The sequence below is a fragment of the Hoplias malabaricus genome, chromosome 1, assembly GCF_029633855.1.
Source record: "Hoplias malabaricus isolate fHopMal1 chromosome 1, fHopMal1.hap1, whole genome shotgun sequence".
NCBI lineage: Eukaryota > Metazoa > Chordata > Actinopteri > Characiformes > Erythrinidae > Hoplias > Hoplias malabaricus.
In genome coordinates, this window is record NC_089800.1 from 27,907,021 (window position 1) to 27,924,119 (window position 17,099).

Consider the following 17,099-nt stretch of genomic DNA (forward strand, 5'->3'; position numbering starts at 1 on the left):
ACAACCGTGGGGACTTACTGAACATCGGTTTCAACAGGAAATGACCATCTGTAGCGATTTTCATCGCACTCACAACATCCCAGATTAGATAGCGAGACTGTGGATTGTTATCGGGTCTGGAAAGCGACGCAGAGGGCGATGTGAGAGGAAGCAAAAACGGGGCTGCAGGGCTGGACGGCTGTATAAGCTAAGGAAACAGCCACTCAAACAACCGCTACCAAGCCTCTCTCAAATTCCAGATCCATGATACACAAAATAGATGATTTAGAATTACAACTAGCTGGAAATCGCCTTGTTCGAGACTGTTGTGTCATTATCATTACAGAGTCATGGCTACATGCTCAGATCCCCGATGCTTCAGTGCAGCTAGCAGGCTGCAAGCTACACAGATGGGACAGGAACAGCAATGCCGGAAAGAACAGAGGCGGGGGGTTCTGCATCTACGTGCACGAAGGTTGGTGCAATAGTAGCACTGTACTGGTCAGACTGGTCCTGACTTAGAGTTTATGTTGGTGAGATGCAGACCATTTTACCTGCCCAGGGAACTGTAGTTATCATTACTGCAGTCTACATTCCACCGGATGCTAACATAAAAATAGCTCTTAATCTGCTGCTAAATGCCATTAATAACCATCAGCGTGCCTATCCAAATGGCATTTACATCATTGCGGGGGACTTTAACAAGGCAAATCTCAAAACTGTGCTACCAAAATTCTGCCAACATGTCCCAACAAGAGGGGCGAACACTCTGGACCATGTATATTCCAACATCAAGCGTGCTTACAGAGCCATACCCCTCCCCCACTTGGGCCAGTCAGACCACCTCTCTCTGTTTCTTATCCCCACATACACCCCCTTCATTCGACAAACAAAGCCCAAAAAGATCACCATTAACACCTGGCCTGACAACGCCCTAGCCACACTACAGGACTGCTTTGAGCAAACACAGTGGGAAGTCTTCCACCATGAAGACCTGGCAACATTCACAGACACTGTACTGTCTTACATCAGACACTGCATGGATACGGTCACTATGGAAAAATCAATCCGGGTATATCTAAACCAAAAACCATGGATGACTAACCAAGTCCGCATGCTCCTCCAAGCCTGTGACGTGGCCTTCAGATCAGGCGACAGAGCACTATATAGTACCACTTGTGCTAACCTGAGGAGAGGCAGCAGAATCGCCAAAGCAGAGCACAAGAGGACAATAGAGGAGCAGCTAAACAACCCTCGTCAGGTTTGGCAGAGCATCCAGTCCATCACCAATTACGAAGGCTGCGCTACGACATCCGGTGACTCAGATGTGGCACTGGCGGAGGAACTGAACTGCTTCTATGCCCACTTTGAGACCCAGGCACAGCTCTTAACTACAACACCACCCACCTTCCCACTACAACCCACTTCTGTATCTGGTTCCCCCCCACTCATTCTTGCAGCTGAGGATGTGAGGCAGGCGCTTCGTGCTGTGAACCCCAGGAAGGCTACAGGCACGGATGGTGTACCAGGGAAGGTGCTTAAGGCATGTGCTGACCAGCTAGCACAGGTCTTCACCAATATCTTCAACCTGTCACTGAAGCAAGCCGTCATCCCAGCCTGCTTGAAATCAGCCACCATTATCCCAGTCCTCAAAAAAATCACCCACGACCAGTCTTAATGACTTTCGCCCGGTAGCACTCACCCCAGTCATCACCATGTGCTTTGAGAAACTGGTTCTAAAACACATCAGAGCCTGTCTCTCCCCTACTGTAGACCTGCATCAGTTTGCATACCAGACTCACCTGGAGAAATGGGGGAGTTATGTCAGGATGCTCTTCACTGACTACAGCTCTGCATTTAATACAATAATTCCAGACTTTTTGATCCCCATGTTAGTCAATCTGGGCCTCCCACCATTAACCTGCTACTGGATCAAAGACTTTCTGACCAACCGACCCCAGCAGGTGAAACTGGGATGTCACTTCTCTTCTGTCCGTACCATCTGCACTGGCTCCCCCCAAGGATGTATTTTGAGCCCACTTCTCTATTCACTCTAAACATCCGACTACAGTCCTGCCCACCCAGAAAACATCATAGTGAAATTTGCTGATGACACAACGGTGGTGGGACTGATAACGGGGAGACGAGATGGCCTACAGAGATGAGGTCCTGAAACTTGGTGAGTGAAGTGCAGCTAACAACCTGGCACTGAACATCAATAAGACTAAAGAACTCTTCCTGGACTTCCGGCGGAACAGGACTGCTCCTGCCCCCTTACACATGAACGGTGAACGTGTGGAGCAAGTGGAATCTTTCAAATTCCTTGGAGTTCACATCTCCGCAGACCTCTCTTGGACAGTCAACACCTCTGCACTGGTTAAGAAGGCCCAGCAGTGGCTTCATTTCCTGAGGGTGCTCAGGAAGGGGCAACTACACATGCACCTGCTGGTGACCTTCTACTGCTCCACCATAGAGAGCCTACTGACCTATGCTGTGTCAGTGTGGCACTCAAGCTGCACAGAGGCTGACAGAGAGAGGCTGCAGAGGGTGACCGATACTGCAGGAAAAATCATTGGCTGCTCTCTGCCTTCTATAAACTCCATCTATAATTCTCAGTAGGGCCAGGAACATTCTGAAGGATAACACCCATCCTGGCTTCCACCTCCTTAACCTGTTGCCTTCTGGTAGGCGCTGGTAGGTCCATACCTGCCAAAACAAACAGACTCAGAGACAGTTTCTTTCCCAAAGCCATCACGCTGCTAAATGGGAATCTGCACTAACTGACTATCATGATGATTATAGTAAATAATTATTTATTATTATTATTATTATTATTATTATTATTATTATTATTCATAATAATAATAATAATAATAATTATTATTATTATTATTATTATTATTGTAATAATAATAAAAAAAATAATAATAATTTGGCTTTTCAAAGGAAATTTCAAAGGATCATAGAACCTATAGCCATTATGTTGATTTTGGAGCGATGCAAGATTTCAGAATACAGATTCCAAATTGGGAATTTTTGCCATAGGAATGCATTGCACCAAATTCAAACTGCTATAACTTGGTCAATTGTCATGCTACAACCACGCGATTTCAGTTGGTGATACCTGGGTACACTATATCACATCCTGAAAAATATTAAGTGTAGTGTTGGATTGTTCTACAAATGTAACCTTATTGCCATAAAGAAGGATATAAGCTAACACTGTAATGAATTTAGCAATATATGAAAAGCCAAATTCAAAGCTTGTTGATGAGCTTTCACCCTCTAGTTATTATTATTACTACTACTGCTATTACTACTACTACTAATAATAATAATCATATTCATAATGGGAATAATAAATTGGTACAATTCAAGCACAAAAATGTACAATGTCCTTTTGACTTTTAAATTTATTAGGTGCTTTATTATGTACAAAATTGTAAGTTGTCATGCTACTATAGGTAATCATGTTTGTAGTCTTATATCAATATACATCATGCAAATTTTAATCTTTGAACAAAACTAATTGGCATAAATACATTTTTTCTGCTCCTATAGTACCTGCTAGTGATACACTTGCAACAAAATCTGTAGGCTTTATAGAAAGCCTGTCTTTTTTGTGTATAAGACATTTTATGACAAACAGATAAAGGGACATTGAATTTCAGCTGTTTGACTCTGAGCCAAAAGGTTTTTTGGAAATTGGTGTCAATATTTGTTACAAATGTCATCATGTTTTTTATTACTAAAAAACATATTTTCAGCATTTTCAAATTAAAAGCATTTATCTCAATTTTTGTGGATGTAAACACAGCAGCAGTTCTTCAACTCATGTGAAAATTTCATGATGAATGAACCAATAGAAATGCTTCCAAATTTCTTGGAATTATATATTTTCACATTTACTTCCTTTAAATATTAAGAAGGTTTTTTCCCCTCTTTTGAAAAGTTACTATTTTGGGAGATACATGTTTTTAATTGGACAGCGACTATATGTTTCATGAAAATTGATCCAAAATGTTAAAAGGATCTTGCAAAAGCAATTTTATTAATTATTTTTTTAGTACCCTCAATTCTCATCAAATGAGGCATGTTGCTTCACATCATGAACATTTGTGACCATTTTGGTCAGACATATGTTGATTGAGGTTTAGCAGACAAAGCAGAATAAAAGAAAGATAATAGGATTTCCGGACTGTATGGTGTAACCCCTAGTAATGAGAGTACAACTAATTAAAACATGCATATAGGAAGAGCTTCAAATTATTAACGATGTCCTCTGTTTTTAGTAAGCAGTTATGGGGAAAAGAGGAATCAGAAAGCTTTTGTGCACCTCTATGGCACATTTTTAAGTTCAAAATCTTAGTCAGAATATAACTACCCAGAGGAAAACCTAGTCTACTCCTTTCATCATCCTTAAAATTTTCAGATTCTCCTACCAACATCACTTAGATTGGCCATTTTCAAAACACAACCCAGGAACTATTCCTTTTCTTCAGTGCAGAAGTTGTTACCAAAGAAGTGTTTAAAATAATTCGCTACTCATGTTTTTGCATTTCATCATAATTCTACTTTTTCTTTATCAGTTCTACCTCTGTTTGTCAAAGACAAGACTCAGAGTTAGTTAATTCTCTCACAGACAATGTCTCTTTTCATACAGTAACAATATGCTGAAGATATCCAAAAATACAAACATTTATTACCCATGACAACATTTTAAGATCACGGAAAAATCAAAAGTCAAAGAGAGAGAGAGAAAAAAACCGAGCCCATGAAGTTGTGAATGAAAAAAACAAACAAACAAGCCGTATTGGAGCTTGCCTTAATTGATATGGCATGAACACAGTAAATTTATACTATTGTAAGATATTTATTTTATAGTACCCTACAAATGATCCCAGAAGGTCATATTATTCAGGACTATACCATTGGTTTAAAACTGGTTGTCAGTCACATTAGATGGGATTAGGTTTAAGCTTTAGGATAAATGTAATTTTAAACTAGGGGTGACAGTGTGGTGCAGCAGGTAGTGTCACAGTCCCACAGCTCCAGTGTCCTAGAATTGTGGGTGCAAGCCCTGCTCTGGGTGGCTGAGAAGTTTGATGTGTTCTCTCCATGTCCATGTGGATTTCTTCTGTGTGTTCCACTTTCCTCCCACAGTCCAAAAACACAATGTCAATATGTGCTGCAAAATGTTAATTTCACAAAACTGTTATCAGAATGCATATTCATAAAGAATGACCTTTGCTCTCAAATGTAACTTTTATGTGGATGCATTTTTTTGTTTTTTCCACAGAACAAACAACACATTTCTAATATTTTTTGTTTTCATTCCATATACAACTGGATTAACAACTGGAAGGAATGTAAAAATCATCATACCACAGAGCCTTTGGGCATTCAGAGATATATTTTCAAAACGATATGACAGTATTGTTAAGGTAGTGACTATTTCAAAAAGACAAAATGTGATTAACTGAGCTAAGCAAGTATTTATTGCCTTAACTCTAGCATTTGACTGTGTATGAGAAATGCAGGTGATAAGAATTTGTACATAAGAAAATAACTGGACAGACACACTAATAATCTGCATAAATCCTGTCATAGCCAAACCATATACATTGTTCACATTAGTATCACCTGCACATGAGATTCGAAGTAAGGAAGGATTATCACAATACACATTAACTATAAATGTCTTGCACTTTGGTAGTCTGGCTTGAAGGGCAAACAACACTAACACCAAAGCAAAGTCGAGACCCCAGACCAAAGCTATAACACGACACAGAGTGAATGGCGTCATGATAGAGTTATATCTGAGTGGCTTGCATATAGCAATGTAGCGGTCAATTGACATGGCTGCCAGGGCAAAAAGCACACTGCCTCCATACAAATGCAATAAGAATGCCTGAATCACACAAGTTGGGTAATAAACCGTATTTGATTGTGTTACAATATCCACAAGAATTCTGGGAAGAGCACATGTAATTCCTATCAAATCAGTCAAGGGTAAGCTGAATAAAATATAAAACATTGGCCTATGGAGGCTTCTCTGTGTTATAATCAGTGCTAAAATGGTTCCATTACTCAAGACAGCAAATAAGTAGATGAGTGCTCCTGTAAAGAAGACAGGATAAATGGCTTCTTGGGGGACATCAAATTTACCAATTTGAAGGTTGAATGTGAATGTATCATTTGAAAAATATAGCTCCATTGAAAAATGCAATAAAACAATTAGTAAACAAGAATGTTTTGGAAAAATGCCTTTTTTTGTCTTATGAAAGATCCTGTGCAGTAATGATAATATTTGCATGTCAAATTTATCTTATCTTCATTATCATTAGTTTTGTAATGTTATTTAGTTTTCTATTGTTGATTTGTTCCTCCCGCTACATCTATGAAAAAAGCAAATTGTCTTTTAGATAGAACAGCTCTGTATGACATATATATATGTTTTTAACCCCTCTAAAGACTCTATGCAAATGATTTATAGGTCACAAGAGCCTTTTTTGCAACCCGTATACATATCTAAAGTGTGTGTGTGAAACTCCTACAACTAGATTTATTTTAAGTAAAAAAAAAACATAAAAAAGAACAAACAAACAACAAAAACAACAAAAAAAATTTAAGTTATTTAAGTTGTTATTTAAGATAAACACCAATAATCATTCTTGATATGGTGTTATTTGCTCTAGGACAGGAAAAAATATAGTAAAATTTGATTAACCTGATTAACCTGGTATATCATTTGATAGATGTCAGCAATAAATAGACATATATTGCCATTCATAAAGCCAAACATGCTCAAAGCATATGCAGTTTTATTGTGTGGTAATGTGTGCTGAGGGGTCATAAGAGGACGAACCAGATGACAAAGGATATCTCTGACATGCTGTAGTGTCAGTCAGTCCAAAGGCTTTATTATTCATTCATTCATTATCTGTAACCGCTTATCCAATTCAGGGTCACGGTGGGTCCAGAGCCTACCTGAAATCATTGGGCACAAGGCAGGAATACACCCTGGAGGGGGCGCCAGTCCTTCACAGGGCAACACAGACACACACACATTCACACCTACAGACACTTTTTGAGTCGCCAATCCACCTACCAACATGTGTTTTTGGACTGTGGGAGGAAACCGGAGCACTCAGAGAAAACCCAAGCGGACACGGGGAGAACACACCAACTCCTCACAGACAGTCACCCGGAGCGGGAATCAAACCCACAACCTCCAGGCCCCTGGAGCTGTGTGACTGCGACACTACCTGCTGCACCACTGTGCCGCCCAGGCTTTATTATCCAGCTCAAAAATGAAAAACATCACAAGTAATAGAAAACATGAAAAAAAAAATTCTCAACAAACCACTTCTAGCTTGGCTGAGTAACACAATGATTCACTCTCTACACAGATTCAAAATTCAGTCCTTCCAAACACCCTCACCTGAACTGAGTCTGAACTCATTTTAAAGCCTCTACTCATTTGGACAAACCATTACGGGGTTTAATTAAAAAGGCTCTATGAACACATAAAGGATAAAACTGCTGATGCAGACCCAGGCTCTGGGTGCTTGATGCTGCCTTCTCGACCAATTACATTCAAGGCTTAACTTAGAGACAGGTCATTTTAAATAATTTATTAGAAGAGGAGGAATGTAGAGACCAGCTTTGAGACTAGTATTATTAACACAGAGGACACACGCTGGTGTCCCCTCTTAACAATCTAGCACCAAAGGTACCACAACTAATTGGTGTGCAATTTTCATGCACAGAAATCTTAATTTTTTGATCAAGGTTATGTTCAGAGCCCTGCAGTAGGGTGCCATTAATAAAAATAGCAGGGGTTATTTATAATTCATTATTCATTCATTATCTGTAATCGCTTAACCAATTCAGGGTCGATGTGGGTCCAGAGCCTACCTGGAATCATTGGGCGGGGGAGGGGTGCCAGTCCTTCACAGACACACACACATTCATACTTTTGAGTCGCCAATCCACCTACCAACATGTGTTTTTGGACTGTGGGAGGAAACCAGAGCCCCCGGAGGAAACCCACGCAGACACGGGGAGAACACACCAACTCCTCACAGACCACAGTCACCCGGAGCGGGAATCGAACCCACAACCTCCAGGACCCTGGAGCTGTGTGACTGCGACACTACCTGCTGCGCCACCGTGCCGCCTTAATTCATTATTATTATTTTATTTTTATTGATCCTCTGAAGGGTTCTTGGCCCCTAAATTGAATCTGACTAGAAAGTGAAAACTCTGTACAAAACTTGTGCACACACAAATAAATAAAACAGAAGTCTGAGTTTCCGAGTGGGAAACTTCTCTGTGTCTCTCAAATCATTATGTTCTCTTCTACTCTGTTAGACTGAACAGGTGTGCACCAGTGTTTTAAACCGGGTGTGATGACCATTGCCTTGGGGGCCTAAATCTAATAGAAGGATTCTAGTGGGTTTTCAGACTAAAATATTCCTGAAGTGATGACATCACATATAATTTATGACATTTTGACCAGACAAAGAAAGTCATACTTAGGAGTGAATAGCCAAATTTGTAACATCCTTGAATCATGCTTTTGCAATTATTTCAAACAATGTTGCTTATGTAATTTTTCTGTTGCTACAGAATTTTCTCACTAGAATTTATTTATTTCACGATAGCCTAGAACAAGTTATGTTACAGAGAGAATTACATCTTTGAAATTTTGTAGAAATCCCTGCTGATGGCAACAGGAGTACAAACATAAATAATCACAGCCTCTTGCTCTAGCCTCTTTCTCCTCATCTTCCACTTCTGGAGTCATAGACTGGGTCATTGTTTCATATACCAACCAGTATTATTTAATAGATAAAATAAAAACAACAACATTAAAATGATATAGGCAAAAAGAGAAAAGCTGTTCCATATTATATTCTTCCTTTAAAACACTATTGGTAGCATCTTGAATTCATTGTTTTGTGACACTGGGTGTACAAATGTGATGGTTGAGTGGTTTGTTGCAATTTTTAATGACAAACAAGACACCTCATACAGAAAAAGTGTTTCAGTCAAACTTCCAAAATATCTGCTCTATTCCACAGTGTAACAATTTATATTTCAGCCCTCAGATCAAACTTACATGGTGTTAAAATATATGTAGTAAATTCAATACAAAGCTTAAATCTATTTTATGTTTGTTTAAATTATTTCATTCCTAATAGTTTTTGTGAGTGTTTACTTTAGCTACAATGTACTCAGCAAAACCTATTTAGTACTGATATAGGATAGTACATACCATTGCTAAAATCATGCATAAATATATCATGGCAGATGTGATTAGTTGTAATTACATGTTAGAAAGAGTAATATAAAAGTTTCATTTTTAGTGTGTGAAAAATGCTCATGACAATGGTAGTTATCACGGACATGAAAACATGACACGGACACAGGAAACATGGCATCACAAACATGCCATCACATTGTTGGAAGTTGATGTTGTTTAAAATGGTATATATCAGGGTATAGTAGTAAATATATAAAAACATTCCCTGGCCAAAGTGGTGGTCCTGACAATTGAAAAACAGGGTTAAACAGGGTAAAAAAGTGGAGTACAGTCAGTAATTGTAGAACTACAATGCTCCCTTGTGGGAAGTGGAGGTGATAGAATGGATAGCATAGAAACAAAATGGTGATCATAATGGTATGGCTGACCAGTGTATATGTTCAAAAGGGAAAAACTTTTTGCTGGAAGTGCATTAAAATTTTGGCTCTGATTTCTTTTGTTTTGAGGCCATAGATGATTGGATTCAGTGTCGGTGGAAAGACCAAAGTGGAAACTCCTATAAAGCGCCTGGTGACTGCAGAGAGGTTTTGCAGCCTGTATGAAATGATTGTAAAGAGCCCTAGGCACTCTAAAAGGTTAAATGTTAAAACTATTAAATGTGTGACACACGTTTGAGGAGCTTTGCTTCTTGTATCAAACATTTTGTTTCGAAAACAGGCCAATAGGATCTGGAGGTAGGTGTAGAATATAAGTCCAATTGAAATAGCCTGTGTGACTGCTGTGATGAGGAGCCCATATATGTTGTTTATGGTTGTAGCTGCGCAAACTAACTCCAACAAGTGCGTCAACTGATATCTGCACCGCGTTAGTCGCAGGAGGAGATAAAACAGAATGGTTATTAAAATAATATTTGAAACCCAGACAGCAGAGATTATTTTCATAATGTGGGCATTATGATTGTAATGTGGGCATTACATAACAGTGTTATACCTCAGAGTGACACATATAGCCATATATCTGTCATGTGCCATTGCAGCCAAAATAAATACAGCACCACCTCCATACACATGTATAAAGAAAGCCTGAGTAACACAAGATGAAAACTCTATAGTCTTAGTGTCCAGCAAGAGTTCCTTAATAATCTGTGGGAAAAGGGCTGTTGAGCCAAGCAGGTCATTAATAGGTACATACAACCAAAAATCTGTGATTTGTAAATTCTTTATTACATTTTATTTATATTAGATTGAACTGAAAAAAAGTTAAGCTTTCTGACATTTTCCCCACATTAATACATTTAAAAAATGTGTAAATATGACAGTACAATACCTATATATCTGGATTGTATTTCAGTTGATACCTGAAACACACACTCTACCAAAGCTGTTGCAGAATTAGTCCTAACATTGTCTTGCTAAAATAACCATGAACTTACTGGGAGAATATGACACACTAATGTTACTGATGAATATTCATGATTCATTCATTGTCTATAACCATTTATCAAGTCCAGGGCCGTGGTGTTGGGTCTGGAGCCCACGTGGAAACACTGCGTGCACTGTGGGAACACCCTCTGAATGGGACACCAGTCCAAACACACAAACAAACAAAAAACATTTAGAAGAAGCAATATACAGTTGTAAAGTAGCGAATGAAACAAATGAACAAAAGTTACAGAAATTGCACAATTTTTCAATTGTTCTCCACATTTAACAAGGCATGATGGAATAATTTGCCTATGACCACAATGAGTTTGTTTCATAGAAATGGGCCATGTCATTTCAACAGCTTTCTATAAATTATCTAAACATGTTTAGATTATTCAGAATTAGTTGTCATTTACCTTACAAATAGCCAGTGATTTAGTTTTGGCTAAATTAAGAGTTGGAGATACATTAAGAGCAGTATTTTTATATTTGGTAATTAAAGGTAAGGTGAAATGTAAGTTCAGTTTAAGAGCTCAATTTAGGAATATATAACATTCAGGCTAAATTTCAGTTTTGTAAATAAGATATTTTAAAAAATATATATTTTGTTAAAGTCTACACAGCTTCTGCATTGGAAAAAAATATTATTTTTATCTTCATTTACTGCTTGGTAGCAGTTCCACCCTAAAAACTTGACCTCAGTTAAATATAGTGCTTGTTTATATGATAATTCACACACCATCTCAATAGAAATATAAATTATATGTAAAATGACTTTTATTTGAACCAGTGCTTAAATAATATCATCATAAAGAAGAACAACACACAAAGCAAATTCACCAGTGTCAAACCAACACCATTACTGTAAAAATGTAAACTTGTCAACACTTTCAGTGTTAATTTAACACTAATAGTGTTGATTTAACTCTTGTGAATTTGCTGTGCCGTTTCAGAATAGAGTTATGGATGTTATAATTGCTGGTCTGAATAAACATATCTGGATTATACAAAAAAGTTACAATATATTACAAAATCTCAAATTTCTAATATTTGTTGCTATTATGCATTTCATCATGGATTACATTTTTCATGGTAACATGTCACATTTATTTGGGTGCAACCTTTTCTTTTTTCAAAACTACAGATAATGCATTTCTAATATCTCTTGTTTTCATTCCATATAAAATTGGATTAACAACAGGGAGTATGGTGTAAATCATTATACCACTAAGTTTTTGGGCATTGGGAGACACATTCTCAAAACGATACGAGAGTATAGTAAAGGTAGTGACGATTTCAAAGAGACAAAATGTGATTAACTGAGACATGCAGGTGTTTAGGGCTTTAATTCTAGCTTCTAGCTGTGTGTGGGAAATGCAGGTGATAAGAATTTGTACATAAGAATACAACTGAACAGAAACACTTATAATTTGCATAAATCCTGTCATAGCCAAACCATACACATTGTTCACGGTAGTATCACCTGCACATGAGAGTCTGAGTAAGGATGAATTACTGCAATATACATTAACAATAAATGTCTTGCACTTTGGTAGTCTGGCTTGAAGGGCAAACAACACTAACACCAAAGCAAAGTCGAGACCCCAGACCAAAGCTATAACACGACACAGGGTGAGTGGTGTCATGATAGAGTTATATCTGAGTGGCTTGCAGATAGCAATGTAGCGGTCAAATGACATGGCTGCCAGGATAAAAAGCACACTGCCTCCATACAAATGCAACAAAAATGCCTGAATGACACACACTGGGTAATAAATCATGTTTGATTGTGTTACTATATCCACAAGAATTCTGGGAAGAGCACATGTAATTCCTATCAAATCAGTCAAGGGTAAGCTGAATAAAATATAAAACATTGGCCTATGGAGGCTTCTCTGTGTTATAATCAGTGCTAGAATGGTTCCATTACTCAAGAGAGCAAATAAGTAGATAAGCACTCCAGTAAAAAAGACAGGATAAATGGCTTCTTGGGAGACATCAAATTTGCCAATTTGAAGGTTGAATGTAAAGGTATCATTTGAAAAATATAGCTCCATTGAAAAATGCAATAAAAAAATTAGAAAGCAAGAATGTTTTGGAAAAATGCCTTTTTTTTGTCTTATGAAAGATCCTGTGCAGTAATGATAATATTTGCATGTCAAATTTCAAACTTCTTCATCTCATCTTCTTATCTTCATTATCATTAGTTTTGTAATGTTATTTAGTTTTCTATTGTTGATTTGTTTCCCCCACTACATCTATGAAAAAACAAGTTTGTCTTTTAGATAGAACAGCTCTGTATGACATATATATATGTTTTTAACCCCTCTAAAGACTCTATGCAAATGATTTATAGGTCACAAGAGACTTTTTTTGCAACCTGTATAAAGGATAAAAAACTAGATTTTTAAGTTAAAAAAACATAAAAATGACAGAAACAATGCACTTTGGATATAATAGAAAATAGTGTTGTGATTTAAGATAAACACCAATAATCATTCTTGATATGGTGTTATTTGCTCTAGGACAGGGAAAATATAGTAAAATTTGATTAACCTGATTAACCTGGTATATCATTTGATAGATGTCAGCAATAAATAGACATATATTGCCATTCATAAAGCCAAACATGCTCAAAGCATATGCAGTTTTATTGTGTGGTAATGTGTGCTGAGGGGTCATAAGAGGATGAACCAGATGACAAAGAATATATGTGACATGCTGTAGTGCCAGTCAGTCCAAAGGATTTATTTTACAGCTCAAAAAAGAAAAATATGATGAAAAGTAATAGAAAACATGAAAAAAAAATCTCTGAGTAACACAATGCTTCACTCTCTACACAGGATCTGGGTGCTTGATGCTGCCTTCTTGACCAATCACATTCAAGGCTTAACTTAGAAACAGGTCATTATAAATAATTAATTAGAAGAGGAGCAGTGTAGAGACCAGCTTTGAGACGAGTATTACTAACACAGAGGACACACGCTGGTGTCCCCTCTTAACAATCTAGCACCAAAGGTATCGCAACTAATTGGTGTGCAATTTTCATGCACAAACATAATTTTTTGATCAAGGTTATGTTCAGAGCCCTGCAGTAGGGTGCCGTTAATAAAAGTAGCGGGGTTATTTATAATTTATTATTATTGTTTTATTTTTATTGATCGTCTAAAGGGTTCTTGGCCCTGAAATTGAATCTGACTAGAAAGTGAAAATTCTGTACAAAAATTGTGCACACACACACAAATAAATAAAACCGAAGTCTAAGTGTCCCAGTGGGAAACTTTTCTGTGTGTCTCTCGAATCATTATTTTCTCTTCTACTCTGTTGGACTGAACTGGTGTGCACCAGTGGTTTAAACCCGGTGTGATGACCATTGCCTTGGAGGTCTGATTGGTCCTGAGGGACTGAGGGAGGAGAATCCATCCCTGGTTCTTAAATCTAATAGAAGGATTCTAGTGGGTTTTCAGACTAAAATCTTCCTGAAGTGATGATATCACATATAATTTATGACATTTTGACCAGACAAAGAAAGTCATACTTAGGAGCAAATAGCCAAAATTGTAACATCCTTGAATCATACTTTTGCAATTATTTCAAACAATGTTGCTTATGTAATTTTCCTACAGGATTTTCTCACTAGAATTTATTTATTTCACGATAGCCTAGAACAAGTTATGTTACAGAGAGATTAATTAAGATGCAGTATAAATAATTAAATGTTATCACAAAGTAATTCCCTTCAGACTAAACAATGTTTTATATAATTTTAACCAAGTAGCACAGACATAATACTTAAATAGCTGCCATTTTTTATTCAAAATTCAATAACACTATCAAAATGAATTTATCAGGATTAAAATTCTCAGTCGCTGTGGCAGATTTCCGTTACAGCTGTTACGTGCTCAGCTGCTGGGTGCTACACAGTTTAATCTTACTTACAGGTCTGAATGATGGTGAATTATAATGACTGAAAACCTGCTGGCAGAAAAGAGAATTACATCTTTGAAGTTTTGTAGAAATCCCTGCTGATGGCAACAGGAGTACAAACATAAAAAAATGATCACAACCTCTTGCTCCAGCCTCATCCTCCTCATCTTCCACTTCTGGAGTCATAGACTGAGTCATTGTTTCATATACCAACCAGTTTTATTTAATAGATAAAACAAAAACAACAACATTAAAATGATATAGGCAAAAAGAGAAAAGCTGTTCCATATTATACTCTACCTTTAAAACACTATTGGTAGCATTTTGAATTATTTGTTTTGTGACACTAGGTGTACAAATGTGATGGTTTAGTTGTTTGTTGCAATATTTAATGACAAACAAGACACCTCATACAGAAAAAAGTGTCGAAGTTCCAAAATCCCTGCTCTATTCCACAGTGTAACAATTTATATTTCAGCCCTCAGATCAAACTTAAATGGTGTTTAAATAGGTGTAGTACATACAATACAAAACCTAAATCTATTTTATGTTTGTTTAAATAATTTCACTCCTAAAAGTTATTATGAGTGTTTACTTTAGCCACAATATACTCAGCAAAACCTGGTTATTACTGATATAGGATAGTAAGCCCTGGACTAACTGTCTAAAATTTCTGTGTCAACTCTGATACAGTATTAAGTAAAGTATTAAAAGCCCCATTTTGCATTATTTGTTTTGAGCTCTTTCCATGTCTAGTTATATTTTTATAGTGAAGTAACAAAAATGTGTATGTTCATAAATTTCTTCAAACTAATGACTGTAGATGCTGTACTGTGTGGCTTTTATAGTGGCTATAATGCCACTGCTATACTGTATATAAAGAAGGCTAAAGATCATATCAGTGTTCTGCTAAGCACATTGGTAAGAACTAGTTTGGTTGATTTTTCATACATCTGATTTTGTGTTTTTCTTTCTGTTTAGTCAATAACTTTTTGCAGAAAAATAAATTAAGACACTGTCGAATTTCCTTTGTTTTCAGTCCGTATACTAGAGGATTAACTATAGGAGGAATTATCATCACAGATGCACCTATAACCCTTCGTAAGTTTAAAGACACTGCCTCAAATCTGTGGGCCAACATGGCAAAAACTGCACTGAATTCTAAGCATAAAAAAACAATTAAATGTGTACCACAGGTCTGAATAGCCTTACTTTTGGCATCAGACTGTCTTTTAATCACAACGGTCAATAAGATGTGGACATATGTGAATATTATTACGAGCAGTAACAGACCATTATAAAAGGCTATTGTAAACAGTCCATAATAGTTATTTAATCTTGTGTCTCCACATATGAGCTTCATCAAAGATGGATTATTACAGAACAAGTCCACAATTTTTGTGCTGCAAATCTCTTTGTGATAAGAAAATGCAAGTAGTAAACCAATCATAGTAAAATCTATGGTCCACATTAAAATGATAATTTTTAATAAGTTGTTTGGTGTCATCAAGGTGTTATATTTCAGTGGACAACAAATGGCAATGTATCTATCATAGGCCATAGCAGTGAGAATAAGAAATGATCCTGCTCCATAAAGATGGGTCAGTAAAGCTTGAACAAAACAAGCAGAATAAGTGATTGATCTATTTTGTGACAGTATACTAGATACCAGCTGAGGGAAAAATGCTGTGGAACCCATTATATCATTGACTGGCATGTTAAACAATAGAATGTACATAGGCTTATGAAGTTTCCTGTTGAAAGCAATTGTCAGAATTATAGTCATGTTGAAAACCAATACAGCACAATATGTCAGTGTTCCAATCAAAAATGCTGGAAAAATATGAGATGAAGGTATGTCCAGAGGTTCCAATGTCAGTGTTGTTGTGTATATTGAGAAATTAGAATCCATATTAATTCATGTTTCAATTCTCAGATTATCTGCAGTGAGGAAAATACAATTATTGCAGAAAGCAGACAAGAGGCAAGACCTTGATTAATCTTATCTTACATAGTAAGGAGACTGCTTACCCAGTTAAAGTCTCTGTTCATAAAATTCTAATCACAATTTTCTAAGAATGGAGAATCACAGATAGAATCGGCCACTAATATTAGCTGTTTAAAAGAGGAACCTATCAGTGTTAATATGTGTAAAAACGCAGCTGTTGGTCATGCACAGCATTTTTATATATGTCATATTAGAGCAATGCTTCTCAATTCTGGCTTTGATGGGCCACAGTCCTGAATATTTAAGAGATTCCTCTGCTCCCAACACAGCTGACACAACTAATGAGCTAATTAAGTAAAACCTCCAAAGGTGATCACTGCATTGCTTGTTATAGATTATGTCAGATGTTATTTCAGTTTGAAATAATTAAAAGTTTGGTGGGTGGCGCAGTGACGCAGCAGGTAGTGTTGCAGTCACACAGCTCTAGGGACCTGGATGCTGTGGGTTCGAGTCAAGAACCAGGTGACTGTCTGTGAGGAGATAGGTGTGT

General features: G+C 37.1%; 3 protein-coding genes and 1 pseudogene across 3 annotated transcripts; all 4 read right to left on the minus strand.

The window, feature by feature from the left end:
• Positions 1–5,245: 5,245 nt before the first annotated feature.
• LOC136706649 (olfactory receptor 52J3-like) lies at positions 5,246–6,196 on the minus strand. Its single transcript, XM_066680273.1, has one exon. The coding sequence runs from the start codon at positions 6,194–6,196 to the stop codon at positions 5,246–5,248; it is 951 nt and encodes a 316-aa protein (XP_066536370.1).
• Positions 6,197–9,690: 3,494 nt separating this feature from the next.
• On the minus strand, positions 9,691–10,674 carry LOC136706731 (olfactory receptor 52E4-like; annotated as a pseudogene).
• Positions 10,675–11,780: 1,106 nt separating this feature from the next.
• On the minus strand, positions 11,781–12,731 carry LOC136706807 (olfactory receptor 52J3-like). The gene has a single exon (XM_066680483.1). The coding sequence runs from the start codon at positions 12,729–12,731 to the stop codon at positions 11,781–11,783; it is 951 nt and encodes a 316-aa protein (XP_066536580.1).
• A 2,798-nt stretch (positions 12,732–15,529) lies between these two features.
• LOC136706870 (olfactory receptor 52J3-like) lies at positions 15,530–16,522 on the minus strand. The gene has a single exon (XM_066680608.1). The coding sequence runs from the start codon at positions 16,511–16,513 to the stop codon at positions 15,530–15,532; it is 984 nt and encodes a 327-aa protein (XP_066536705.1). The 5' UTR covers positions 16,514–16,522.
• Positions 16,523–17,099: the final 577 nt, after the last annotated feature.